This window comes from Oryctolagus cuniculus, chromosome 6 (genome assembly GCF_964237555.1).
Source record: "Oryctolagus cuniculus chromosome 6, mOryCun1.1, whole genome shotgun sequence".
Lineage (NCBI taxonomy): Eukaryota > Metazoa > Chordata > Mammalia > Lagomorpha > Leporidae > Oryctolagus > Oryctolagus cuniculus.
In genome coordinates this window covers 110565891-110580633 of record NC_091437.1, presented here as the reverse complement: position 1 = coordinate 110580633, position 14743 = coordinate 110565891, and the positions used below count along the sequence as shown (strand labels likewise).

Sequence of the window (14743 nt, the reverse complement as noted above, 5' to 3'; positions counted from 1 at the left end):
ACCAAGTGTATAAATATGTATAGGAGCATCACCTTAGTTGAAGAACAAAAATGGTTTCAATACATCAATCATTTGCCAAATATGCATATTTATACTTTTTTGTTACAATTTCAGATTATTTTTTCTTTCATCTTCCTTCTTCTGAAATATAGTCATTAATGTCATCAGCAGGTGAAACATTCAATAGTAATTGTAGAAAACAAGTTATCTTGTTAAAATATGTACAATTCAAGTTAAAGTGACCAAAAGGCAAATAAAACAAAAGTCCACTGAAGATGAAAAGAAAAGCATAGATATGGCTCATAGTAGGAGACTTGATTGTCGGTGTCAAAACTAAGAAGAAAGACATGGCCATAGTTCCAAACACCAGTGGCAGACGCACCTGAAAACAAAAATAAGTCAGTATTAGAGTGGATTGAAGTATATAAAAATAATAATATGTTGCTAATATCTTGTTTCTTAATAATATAAATATTTTAGTTGATCTAAGGGATAAAAAATTAATGAATTTGTAATTTTATATAAGAGAAAGTAATATACTGGGAAACTGGATAGGAATGTGAAAGAGCAGAACTAAAGATTTACTTTATAGTTTCATCATTTTGCTGAACCCTTAATTTTTTCATCAGCCCATGGCACTTGCTCACTAAAATTATTTGAATTAATATGTTCTGAAATATTTAATGCTATTAGAAAAAAGCATTTCTGCACTGTTTTTTTTAAATATATTTTTTCTGTCTTCCTATACTTGAATTTATCTTTCTATTTGTATGTAATTCATGTTTGGAACACTTTTTTTTTTTTTTTTTTGGTGACAGGCAGAGTGGACAGTGAGAGAGAGAGACAGAAAAAGGTCTTCCTTTTGCCGTTGGTTCACCCTCCAATGGCTGCTGTGGCCGGCCGGCACACCACGCTGATCCGAAGGCAGGAGCCAGGTGCTTCTCCTGGGGTGCAGGGCCCAAGGACTTGGGCCATCCTCTACTGCACTCCCTGGCCACAGTAGAGAACTGGCCTGGAAGAGGGGCAACCAGGACAGAATCCGGTGCCCTGACCGGGACTAGAACCCGGTGTGCCTGCGCCACAAGGCGGAGGATTAGCCTAGTGAGCCGCGGCGCCAGCCCGGAACACATTTTTGACAGAGAATGTTCTTAGAATTTGATTCAGTTTCTCTGGTCCTCACCTTTCTCTTAAAATGGGACTTAACTTCAAAATAGTTTTGACAGTTAAAAAATGTATGTATTTGTATACATATTATTTCATGATATGAATATATAAATGAATTTTTTAATGTATATATATAGTTCTTTCAAGCAATAAGTGACAATAAAGTAGTTGTTATTGAACATTGCTTATATTACTCTGTTTTGTGTAACTCTATTCTTGCTTATTAGACTATGAAATTATTAATGGCAGAATTAATGACTGATGCTTTAACATTCTTTTTCATTATTTTTTTATTTTTGTATTATTCTTTTTTTAAATTTTTTATTTAGTAAATATAAATTTTCAAAGTACAGTTAATGGATTACAATGGCTCCCCCCCTCCCCCATAATTTCCCTCCCACTCACACCCTTCCCATCTCCCGCTCCCTCTCCCATTTTTTTTTTTAAATCGATGCACAATTGGCCGGTGCCACGGCTCAATAGGTTAATCCTCTGCCTGCGGCGCCGGAACACCTGGTTCTAGTCCTGGTCGGGGTGCCGGATTCTGTCCCGGTTGCCCCTCTTCCAGTCCAGCACTCTGCTCTGGCCCAGGAGTGCAGTGGAGGATGGCCTAAGTCCTTGGGCCCTGCACCCGCATGGGAGACCAGGATAAGTACCTGGCTCCTGCCTTCGGATCAGCGCAGTGCGCCGGCCACAGCGCACTGGCCGTGGCGGCCATTGGAGTGTGAACCAACGGAAAAAGTAGACCTTTCTCTCTGTCTCTCTCTCTCACTGTCTACTCTGCCTATCAAAAAAAGAACGATGCACAATACTCGTACATATCTCTGTGTTATAATGTGATACTCCAAACACATGCATGAATATACAGTATGTATTGACCAAATCAGAGCAATCGACATCTCCATATCTCCATCACCATCTCATGTTTGAAGTCTTTGAGCTCCTCTTTTCTAGCCTTCATGGCTGATTTATCTATGTATCTTTGAAGTGTTTAAGCCAGAGTGTTCCACATACTATTGCTTTGTACATGTTTATTGAACCACTGAATCAATTAGATGCAAAAGTAGTAGTATTCACTCTTTTCATTCATATATGAGGTCATCAATTAATGCTTCCCACAGTGTAAAGTATGGCAATATTTTATGAAAAACACCAGGAAGGTATTTTGAAATGTACATTTCTGGTCTCTATCTCTCCCTCTCTTTATCTATAACTCTGCATCTAAAATGAATGAATGAATGAATGAATGAATAAATAAATAAATAAATAAATAAATCTTTTAAAAAATCCCCAGGGAAGTGGGATACACAGCAGACTCATAGAATGGCGGATGTCCTAAACAGCACTCTGGCCTCAGAATCAGCCCTTAAGGCATGAGGATCCGGCTGAAAAGCCCATGAGAGTATTTCAGGCGTGGAAAGCCAAGACACTCTGTCAAAAAAAAAATAAAAAAAAAAAAGAAATGACCTAAATGAAAGATCTCTGTGAGTGAGATCCCAGTGGAAATAACAGGTCATCAAAGAAGGAGGAACCTTTCTCTGAAGGGAGGAGAGAACTTCCACTTTGACTATGACCTTGTCTAAATATGATCAGAGTCAGTGAACTCAAAGGGTTTCCATAGCCTTGGCAACTCATGACAAGAGCCTAGGGTGATTACTGATGCCATAAACAAGAGTGTGAATTTGTTAAGTCAACAACAGGAGTCACTGTGCACTTACTCCTCATGTAGGATCTCTGTCCTTAATGTGCTGTACATTGTGCTTTAATGCTATAACTAGTACTCAAACAGTATTTTTCACTTTGTGTTTCTGTGTGGGTGCAAACTGTTGAATTCTTTACTTAATATATACTAAACTGATCTTCTGTATATAAAGAGAATAGAAAATGAATCTTGATGTGAATGGAAGGGGAGAGGGAGTGGGAAAGGGGAGGGTTGTGAGTGGGAGGGAAGTTATGGGGGGGAAAGCCATTATAATCCATAAGCTGTACTTTGGAAATTTATATTCATTAAATAAAAGTTAAAAAACAAAACAAAGCAAACAAACAAAAATCCCCAGGAATGAGAAACAGTAATTTTCACTTATAAAAATACATCACCAAATTATTCTTTCCCATAGTAGAATTTGAAAACTCAGCCATGAACTGTGTTGCTTTCTATTTTTACATTCAAACTAGCCTCTGCACTTTTGTGTAATGCAGATGTATTCCTGTTAATATTTGGCTTCCTCTATATGCCTTATGCAATATATATAATAATACAGGACTTTTGATTGGTTTAGTATATGATTAATTGATGAAACAAGAATTGTTGTCATCTACCTTATTTTAAAAAGAATTTATGGGGGCCAGCTCTGAGGCATAGCGGGTAAAGCCATTGCCTGCAGTGCCAGCATCCCATATGGGCACTGGTTTGAGTCCCTGCTGCTCTACTTCCAATCTAGCTCCCTGATAATACACCTGGGAAAGCAGCGGGTGATGGCTCAAGTCCTTGAGCCTCTGCACCAGCTCTTTGTTTTTTTTTTTTTTTTTTTTTTTTTTGACAGGCAGAGTGGACAGTGAGAGAGAGAGACAGAGAGAAAGGTCTTCCTTTGCCGTTGGTTCACCTTCCAATGGCCGCCGCGGCCGGCGCGCTGCGGCCGGCGCACCGCGCTGATCCGATGGCAGGAGCCAGGAGCCAGGTGCTTTTCCTGGTCTCCCATGGGGTGCAGGGCCCAAGCACCTGGGCCATCCTCCACTGCACTCCCTGGCCACAGCAGAGGGCTGGCCTGGAAGAGGGGCAACCGGGACAGAATCCGGCGCCCCGACCGGGACTAGAACCCGGTGTGCCGGCGCCGCTAGGCGGAGGATTAGCCCAGTGAGCCGCGGCGCCGGCCCTGCACCAGCTCTTTGTTATAGCCTGGGAAAGCAGTAGAAGATGGCTCATGTACTTGGGTCTCTGCACCCGCCTGGGAGACCTAGAAGAAGCTCCTGGCTGTTGGCTTTGGATCTGCACAGCTCTGGCTGTTGCAGCCGTCTGGTGAGTGAACCAACAGATGGAAGTCTGACACCTCTCTCTCTCTCTCTCTCTCTCTCTCTCTCTCTGCCTCTCTAACTCTGCCTTTCAGATAAATAAATTAAAAAAAATAAGAATTTAGGGATTCACCAAAGACTACATAGAGCCGTATTTACAAGTTAGTAACTAACCACTAATTTAGCTTTAAACTTTCTAGTAGCCTATAATAGAAAGGAAACACAGGGTCTGTGTTGTGGTGTAGTGGGTGAAGCCACCAACTGCACCAGCAGCATCCTATAAGGTTACTGGTTAGCGTCCTGGCTACTCCACTTCTGATCCAGTTCCCTGCTAATGGCCTGAGAAAGCAGCAGAAGATGGCTCAAGTAATTAGGCCACTGCACCCACATGGGAGACCCGGGAGAAGTTCCTTACTCCTGCCTTCACACTGGCCCAGCTCCAGCCATTGTGGCCATTTGGAGAGTGAACCAGTAGATAGAAGATTTCTCTGTCTCTGGCACTCTCTCTTTCTCTCTCTTTCAAATAAATAAAAATTAAAAAAAGGAAACACAACCTTATGGAAGTTCTGTTTTCTGTAAATAATAAAAATACATAAACTTCCTAAAAACACAGTATTATTGATTCAGATATTAGAATTCTTTTCAGAGGAAATGCATATTTATGTGGAAGGACTGTTACGTAGTGTAAAAATTTATCATTCAACAATCTCCTTGCAGTAAATATAGTAATGAATTAACAGAGGTTGTTTGGTTAAATGCGACATTTTGATAAAATTCACATATAGATGAATGGACTGTCATAACAAAATTATTCTCATAAGCTTATGTGAAGCATTTAATATACTTAATACAGAAATTTTGATGGTTTGAAAAACCAACAGAATACTTATCTTTTGAGCAATTCTTCACAGATATTCTGTATCTAAGGTAAACTTTTTTGGATTTATTTTTTATTATGAAAGGTAGAGTTACAGAGAAATGAGGAGAGAGAGAGAGAGAGAGAGAGGTATCTTCCATCCACTGGCTCATTCCCTAAATGACTAGAATGGCTGGGCTGTGCCAAGCTGAAGCCAGGAGCCCGGAGTTTCTTCTCCAAGTGCACAAGCACTTGGGCCTCTTCTGCTGCCTTCCCAGGCACAATAGCAGGAAGTGGAGCAGTTGGGTCTCAAACTGGTGTCTATATAGGATGCTGGTGTCATAGGCAGAGGCTTAACCTACTGTGCCACAAAGCTGGCCCATAAGGTAAACTTTGGAAAAATGAACTCATTTGAGATTATACTCCCTTATTTATATCTAGAATGTAGTACTTCATTTTGACCATTAAAGGTGGAGGCTTTGAGGGGATTTCATGTAGTATCCTTAATAAGGCACTGAAATAATTATTGATCCTGGACTTGATTCATCTCTTTCATTGAGATGTAGGGCAAACATTCTGCACCACATGTATGGTCTCTCCATGACTAAAACTTCACAAGTTGTATTTGCAATAATATAGAGGAACCTAAAGATTCTATGCTTTTTCTAACTAGCACCAGCCTTGCATAATTCTTTCCTGAGATTTTAAATTGAAAATTAAGAAGCTTGTGGACCAAGAAACAGAAAATCCATACTCTGGATCCAGTGTTCCTGAAGGGGACCCACAATGGGCTGCTAAGATTTTTACATGTAGGTATGAGGAAAAAAATACTAGAAGTTCACAAAGATATTTAGAATGATGAATGAGATATTTTCATTTTGAGATTTGACTTACCCTATAAGGTCTGTGCAGGTTGGGCTCCTGGTATCTTAGTTTAAGTAAACCGATCATCATTAGACCAAGTTCAAGCCAGTTGATGAATCCCACATAATTTATTAAAAGGATTAAGTCTGAGGGAATAATCATGATGGAGGCGAAGATGAGCCTAAGAATGACAGCCACAACTGGACAGGAGTGGATATTGAGAGTTGAGAAGATGAAAGGGAGTTGGTGCTCCTGGCTTGCAACATACAATAACCTTGATGATGAGAATAAAGTACAATTCAGGGAGCTAAATATTGAGGAAGAAACACCAATAGAAATGACCCATTGCATGGAAGGGATTACTCTATTCATCCAGGTGACTGCAACAGCATCTAAAAAAAATAGAGGAGCCACTAATTATATAACTGATACAAAGTTTGTAACATAGATTTTTCAGAAAGATAATAATTATTATTATCCTGGCAAAGTCAAAGAATGGATATCAGAAGAATCTTTGTAGCTAACCTGTGTCAAAATGAGCAAATTTATTTACACTTTTTAAAATTTTTTACAATGCTGAATGAGTACTGAGTTTTGTCGCATGCTTTTTATGAGTTTCTTAAGATCCTAATGTGATTTTGTCTTTAATGTATTAATATGTCATAAAATAATTAATTTTTAAAATATTAAACCAACCTTGGTTTCTGGGATAAACGTCACTTGCTCATGTTGCATAACCTTTTTTATTTGAAGCAGGATTCAGTTTACTAATGTTTTTAACAATTTTTGCATTGCTGTTCATGAGTGATATTTGGTTGTCATTTTCTCTCCTTGTGTAAATAATTCTGGCTTTGCAAACAGGGTAATATTGTTCTAGTAGAATTAGTTGGGAAGCATTCTTTTCTCAACTACTTCTGGAAAGAGTTTGTGTGGTACTAACCATCTTTGTATCAGGAACATTAGCAGGAATCTGAATCAGAAGTGGAGGTGGAACTCAATCCCAGGCATTCCAGTTTCAGATTTAGTTTAATTTGCTGTACCACAGTGTCTGCCCCGGACTCTAAGTTTTAAGACTGGATACTCAGGGATTGCTACAGTGGCTGCAGAGCTTAGTGGCCAGTCAATAACTTTGGCAGAGACTATGTTGAAACCTCTTCAGTTGACAAAGCTTCCACTCTCTTGCTATTCATCAGTTCATGCGTGGAGAAGCAGATTCAAATGTCAGCTAGTTTTCAAGTCTCTTTGCTTTTACTTTCTGTCTGGCTGTTCTGGTGTTCTCTGCAAATATGTGCAGTTCCCCAGTCAGCCAGAGATGTGTGAAGAGTTTATATAGCTTCTCTCCGACATGCTTATTTCAATGGTATCCTTATTAAAAATTGACAAGTTTGTTCATGATCCCAAACTGGATGACAAATTTAGGCTAGCAAAAGTGGGAGCTTTACTTACATGTTTCCTACTTAATTCACTACAGTAAGCAGATAGTACTGTGAATTTTTTCTCAAATTGAGTCTACTAATATAAATATGTTTTATTTAAGATCATTACAAAGGAAATTATTTGCTGTTTTTCTGTTCTATAAAGTCTCAAAGGGATAATTTAAGCAAAAATATTATTATTCTGTAGACGTTTAGAATGACTACAAACTACTTTTTATCCCTTGTATATAAAAGCAAACCATAACTTTCATAACTTGATTTTGTAAATTGTTTAAAGTGTTTTTCATCCTTTAACTTATTAAATAATCCTATGCAATATAAAGGGCAATAATGATTTGATTTTACTCTGAAAATTGAGCTTCTATGTCCTAAATGTAATTTTTGAAAAATGAATTATGTTATTCCAAATATATGGCTATTTTCGTTAAACTATGCTTTTTCCATGGCAAAATATTTGTGTGCTTTTGGTATCCAGAGTTCCTTCCTTTAGACCTTCTCATTGGATGGTCTCTATTAGTGTGTAAGGTGAGCAAATAAGATGATCATCTAATTTTAGGTTGAGACAAATGAGAAGCAGCAAGCATTGATGTACTCTTTTTTCTTTTTATTGAGAACCTACTATGGATCCTCCTTTACCTTTAGGAGCTATGATAAACTGGAAATGTGATGTGATGAAAATTTATTTTTTAAGTATATTTGTCTAGACAAGTTCTGTTGAAAATTGAAGCTTCTTTATATGTAAGTCAAAACATTAATATCTTGCTTTCAAGATAGTAAGTAAATTCTGAAAATCTGAAAATCTCAAAAACTTACAGTGTATTGAAGTTATATACATACAGATAGATGTATGAGGGGACTATGGACAGTTCATGAAAGTGAAATTAAAACATAATTTTGTCTTGGTAAAAACATTTTAAAATCCACATATGGTTTTTTCATAATATATATTTTTCATGAAATTTTTGAAGATACCACATACATTGCAGAATAATTCATACATTCAGTAAAAAAAATGTTAACTACTTGAACTCTCCTATCCTATAGATTTGTGAGATGCACCTGTAGACAAAGCATACGAGTTACATTTACTGGGGGCACATGTTAACCAAGAGCATCCACAGTGTCCCTAAGACACATGTCTTGAGGCCTTTTGACTAATATTCTCATATTTTTAGTGTATTTTATTTAATCCTTTTATTCTTTTTCCCTTTTCTAATTCTATTTTCCATATTTCTGCTGCTAAATTTTAGTGTTTAGTATATGCTGAAATTTAAAGATTGCATAGATCTTTTAAAGTTTTAATAAGTGAATAATCCTGACAGGAACCAATTTAGCACAATCCTCATTAAGTTCTTCAAAAAGACCCATTGTGTTAGAGACTTCCTAGTTTTGGGGGGAATAGGAAAGAGTATCTTCCCTCTGGCTTGGTGTAGGCATACCTGAGGACATGATTTCCTTTGGAGTCAGGACTGCTATGTAGGAAATATTAACCAGTAAGTAGATCACTGCCACAAGAGTAAGTGCGGTAACCACACATTTGTTGATATTTTCACTAGGATTTTTCAGTTCTCCTGCAAAAAAAAAAAGTTACTCATAAAAATGTCCTGTTACATTACCTTTGAGAATGACTTCAATATAACATAATAAGGAAAAAAATGTATCTGTAAACAACAAGAAATTATTTGATTATTTTTGGAGAACATTTAGCATGATCCTGGTGGATTACTGATTATAGTAGCTTCAGTATGGTGTTAAATTCTGGGATTTCAGTACTATATCCCTAGATATTCAGTATGAATCTCTTGACAACAAAAGAACAGCTGAGTAATCTTGAACACTAGACAAAAATTGGAGCTGACTTTTCCTTTTATACCTAAGTATTAATAAAAGGTTAAAATAGCTGACCTGTTAATCTATGACATTAGAGTGAAGTCTCCTGCTCATTTCACTCCTGGATTCTCTCAACTAAGTAAATCATGGGTCAAACTTGAGTGTATACTGTGAATAAGGGAAATGACTCAGGTATTTAGATATTTGAAAAACACAAAAATATATTATTAACACACCATATAACTCCCTCAGAATAATCCACATACATTAAAGAGCAAATTATAAAAAGTAAGACCCTAAATCATTAGAAAAACATGTAGATATGTATTTATATAAATCTTGAGACAAAAACCTTTTCAAACATGAAAACAATGAAAAACTAAAAGATCAATCATTTGATATTATAGGTTTTCAAATTATAGTCTTGAACAAAATTAAAATACAAAGACCAAACTAGAAAAAATATCGCCTGCCTACAACAAAAAATATAAAATCATGTACATTTGTAAAACTCTTCACTCTTCTTAGTCATTGAATAAAACATGAGTTTATCTCCACAAATCTAAATAGAAAAAAGATGAGAGACATATGATAATTTCAGTTAATAAACACTAATAGGTATATTTGTAGAGCCTTTCTAGAAGGCATTTTGACAATATTTCTCAAAACATTTCTAAATACTTATATTCTTCATTCAGTAATTTAATTTCGAGGCTTTTTCTACTAAACCAGTAAGAGATACAACAAAGATTTATAAGTATTAAATTCAAAAGAAAATCTGGAATGTATTCTAGTATCCAGTAAAGGGGAGAAGGGTAAATAATAATCAAATATTCATAAAGAAGAATGCTGTGTTTTAATTAAAAACCATTTTTATTTAATAATATTTGAAAATTCCTCTGATATACTTAAAGTTGAATGAAGTTATAAGGTTTTGTGAGCAATATGATTCCCATGTGTGTGTAGTACATACAAGATTATTGATTATAGGTGATCTTTTATTCATACTTCCTGTATTTAACATTTTCTCCGATGATAGCCTATTATAATTAGGAAACATAAACTCTTAAATATTTGTTCAGTGAAAAAAATCTCAGTTGCCAGATTCTTTCTGCTGTTACAGATTTTTGTGCACTTTTTTTTAACACCTGGAAAATGTGTCATATTTCCACTTTCAGTTAACAGCCAAACGCACTAACTGATTGCGCCACAGGGACTAATATTTCCACTTTTAAAAACACATCTGTAGAGGACCTCTAGTTTAGTAAAAGAGAAATACATCAAGTTAAAACAATACAGTTTCTCCTTCTTAGAATTAAGATGCTTGATTGTTATGCATTTATAGCTTAACAGTGTTTTTTAATTAAAAGGACAATTTTACCTGCTATTTGGACAAGAACTCCCCAGCCTGAATACGCGTATAATCCTTGGAGGAAGGCTTCTGCAATCTGCAAGGCATCTGGAACCTCCGCATCAAAAGCGTTCTCAAACCTGGCTACATTCTCTTTTCTTCCTCTTATCAGTAGCACAATTCCAGTTACAGATATAAAGCAGAGAACTGCCATTTTCACAAGTGTAGTGATGGTCTGAAACCAAGCCACCTCTTTCACTCCTCGTGCATTCAGAATTCCCAAACACCATAAAATGGCCAACGCTAAACATTTCTTCGGCATCTCAGGAACAAAACAACCAGGAAAGAACGGCTGTAAAATATACCCTGCTAATAACAAGCCACGTGCAGCAAGCCCTGCTGGGGTACTAAATAGGCTAATCCAGAGATAAAAGAAAGCAATGATGGATCCGAGAGATCTTTTGAGGAAATAGAACTGTGCCCCACTTATAGGGAAAGTCGTGCCCAGCTCTGCATAACTGAGAGCAGCAATCATGGACACAATGGCACAGGCAGCCCAAATAATTAGGGAGACTCCCACATTGAGTGAAGTATATTTTAACACCCCTTTAGGAGCAATAAATATTCCAGCTCCTATTATAATGCTGAATAAAAAAATTGTTCCATGGAAATATCCTATTACCCGTTGAAGCTGAGTACTCTCCCCCGTCTTCATGTTTTTAAACTTGAATCTTAATTTTAAAAGTTTTCAGTTTTCCTTCTTCTGTTGCTGTGCTTCTGAAAGGTTTGGTATAATCTCTTTGTAGTTACGTACTTTGCTTTTTTCTTTCTCCCTTACTCAAATATGTTTTGTTACAGTACCTAACACACACAAAAAATTAACTTTTGAGTTAATTAAACTGAAGTTCCTGAAATCTAATATTACAGTTAAAATGTTCTCTGTTAAGCATTTAAAAAGTTATGCTCAACTGAATAAGTTAGACACAGCTAATTGAAAATTCTGAGTCAGGCTGCTTCTGTGAATTGCAGTCTCTTCACTTTGCCCTTTCAAGTAGTAATTCTGAGTCTGTACCATGAGGAAGTTTGTATAGAATGACAAAAAATTGTTAGGTGACAAGTTAGCAAATCTTTGAATTCCATACACATCTGACACCAGCAACTCTGTCACTTAACATTGATTTTCCATCATTTTAAAAATGGGTCTAACTGTGGCAAAAAAATAATGGCCTAAATGAAAGATCTCTTTATCTTTTTTGAAAGAATTGTATGAAATAGTTTAACTATAATACAAATACTAATAAAAACGCTCCCAGTAGGATTCCTAATATACATAAAGTCTCTTAAATGTAAGCTTTATTATTTGCTTATTCTAATTATTACTGTCTACTCTATAGAGGTCTTCAGCTTCTTAAAGTACTTTAAAAATACTTTGTTAGGGGCATTTGGAGTATGGATTAAATTGCCACTTGAATGCCTGTATCCCATATTGAAATACTTGGTTCAAGTTCAAGTTCAAGCTCAAGCTCAAGCAACTCCTCTGTTTTTGATCTAGCTTCCTGCTAATGTGCATGCTTGGAGGTAGCAGATGATGGCTCATGTACTTGGGCCCCTGTCATCTGATGTGGGATGCTCAGATTGAGTTCTGAGCTCCTGACTTCAGCCAGATACAGTCCTAGCTGTTGTAGAATTTTGGGGAGCAAACCAGCAGGTGGATGAAGGTCCCTCTTCATCTGTCTCTATGTCTCTCCCTGTATCTCTGTCATGCAAATAAAATGAAAATTTTAAAAATTATTTTGCAGCTAGTTGCAAAACATGACATTTTAAGTGCATCACTTAGGATACATATCTAGGATTTTATACTTCATCAAAACTCTTTCTAAAAATATTTTTATAAATTTATTCATTATTTTTTTTTTTTTTTGCAAAGCAATTTTTTATTAATATCTGCAATTATGCATAGAAATACATTTTTGTGTGTTTTCCCCAAAATAAAAACAGATTCATTGTCTATTTTTCTTTTTCAAAGTTGGTAATTCACCAGTAATCAATGACTTTTATCATTTTTCATCTATATTCTTTAAACCATTCTCTATTTGTACCTTTGCTGTATATACAAATAGAAAAACCTTAAGAAAAATGGAAGCATAAATACTCAATTTTCCAACCTATCTTTATTTTTTCATTTAACAACACATGGACTGTATTTCTCATGTTAATAAATACAGATTTCCATCATCATTTTTAATACCTGTAGGTAGTAATCCATAGTGTTGCACCTATATTTATTGAACCATTCACTATGGGCTAGGTATTTAGATGGACTGCAGATTCTGTTATAAACAACACTATGATGAATACCCCCATGCACACATTTTTATGTGTTTATCCAAGTATTCCTTTCAAATAAATTTCCAGAAGTGGAATTCCTGAGCCAAGGAGTATACATTCAAATAAATTTAAGTCTTTGTACTAAATTGCGAGTAGAATGTGTTAGACCAGCTTTTATCACTTTCAGAAATTTGTAAACATATGTTTTTTTTTTTTTTTTTTAATTTTTTATTTATTTTTTATTTTTTTTTAACTTTTATATAATGAATATATATTACCAAAGTACGATTTATGGATTACAATGGCTTACCCCCCATACCGTCCCTCCCACCCACAACCCTCCCCTTTCCCACTCCCTCTCCCCTTCCATTCACATCAAGATTCATTTTCGATAATTTATTCATTATTTTTAAATTTTTGTTTTATTTATTTGAAAGGCAGAGTTACAGAGAGAAGGAGAGATTGATCTTCCATTCACTGATTCACTCCCCAATGGCTGCAATTGCTGGAGCAAGTCTAAACCAAAGCCAGAGCTAGGAGTTTCTTCTAGGTCTCCCACGTGGGAGCAGGGGCCCATGCCATCTTCTGCTGCTTTCCCAAGCACATTAGCAGGGTGCTAGATTGGAAGTGGAGCAGGTGGAACTTGAACTGGCACCAATATAGGATGCTAGCTTAGCAGAGTGTGGCTTTACCCAAATTAATTTTTTTAGTTTTAAAATTTACCAGTCTTTACTATTTTGTGACATTCACTCCACTTGTAGACATTATATAATACACATATATACTATTTTTTCTTGAAAACAGGGATGTTACCATTACAAAGTGATAGACTCATGAAAATGAACATAACACAGGGAAAGAAGGGTATCTTGTCATGTACATGGAATAATTCAGTGAAGCAACATTTATAACTGTATACCAAACACTATTTTAGGGACATAATTCATCTTGTTAACATTTAAAAATATATTTCCAGCTACTCATTATTTAGGGCACACTACCCTTGAGCATCTGCTTTGGGCACAGATCATGATAATGAATGCATGTACAGGGATGATGAGGACAGAGTCAGAGTTTAATTCACTGTTAAAACCCTGGGCCAGCACAGAATGTCTCAGTAAATATGATGAATTAATGACCTTATCCTCTAAAAGTGCCTGCCTAGAGAAGATGTACCAGGAGTGTTTAAAAGTTTGTGGAAAATGTGTGTTATGAAAAATGATGCATGTGTTTCAATTATTTTTACAACACATTCACACAAAGAACTCATATTAACTTTGGCAACATATCTGAACAGGATCTATTTTTGGATTCTAAGAAGGATATAATACCAGTTTGAAAAGAGCTCCACTGACAACAACATGAATTCTGCTATAATTGAAGCAAGAATAAATATAGAATGGATGGTGAAGCTTGGGTGCAAAATGGTGATATCATTGATGCTTTATGAAAGTTTATGGGGAAAATGCCCCAAAGCAGCAGTTTACAAATGAATAACTTGTTTCAAGAAGGATAGGCAATATTGAAGATGAAAACTGCAGTAGCAGAACACATCAATTTAGGAGGAAAATAACTAATCTTTGTGTCATAAGAGGAGAGGACTGGAGATTAACAGCACAAATAATCATCAATATCATAGACATCTGATTTGGGTCAGCTTACACAATTCCGATGAAAAATAAAAATGGAGAAAACTTTTTGCTCAATGGGTACAAAAACTGTTGCACCCAGATCAGCTGAAAAAAAAAAGAGGAGAGCTTTCAATGGAAATTTTAAATAAGTGGGATGAAAATCCTTCAGCATTTTTTCAAAGAATTATAATAGAGATGAAGCATGGCTTTACCTGACTGATTCTGAGGACAAAGCACAATCACAGCAGTGGCTACTAAGAGATGGAAATAGTCT

At 36.0% G+C, this 14743-nt stretch overlaps 1 protein-coding gene across 3 annotated transcripts; it reads right to left on the bottom strand.

The window, feature by feature from the left end:
- Positions 1-68: 68 nt before the first annotated feature.
- LOC100348219 (solute carrier family 7 member 13) lies at positions 69-11358 on the bottom strand. Of its 3 annotated transcripts, XM_008255698.4 has the most exons (5): positions 11193-11356; positions 10541-10832; positions 8769-8900; positions 5924-6285; positions 69-382 (listed from the first exon to the last, which is right to left on the bottom strand). In XM_008255698.4, exons 1-5 carry the CDS (start codon positions 11223-11225, stop codon positions 128-130), a joined length of 1074 nt encoding a protein of 357 aa, XP_008253920.1. In that variant the 5' UTR covers positions 11226-11356; the 3' UTR covers positions 69-127. The 3 variants fall into 3 exon arrangements, with proteins under 3 accessions (XP_008253920.1, XP_051699831.1, XP_002710612.1); XM_051843871.2 differs by having other exon boundaries at positions 5924-6039; positions 10541-11358; XM_002710566.5 differs by having other exon boundaries at positions 10541-11357.
- Positions 11359-14743: the final 3385 nt, after the last annotated feature.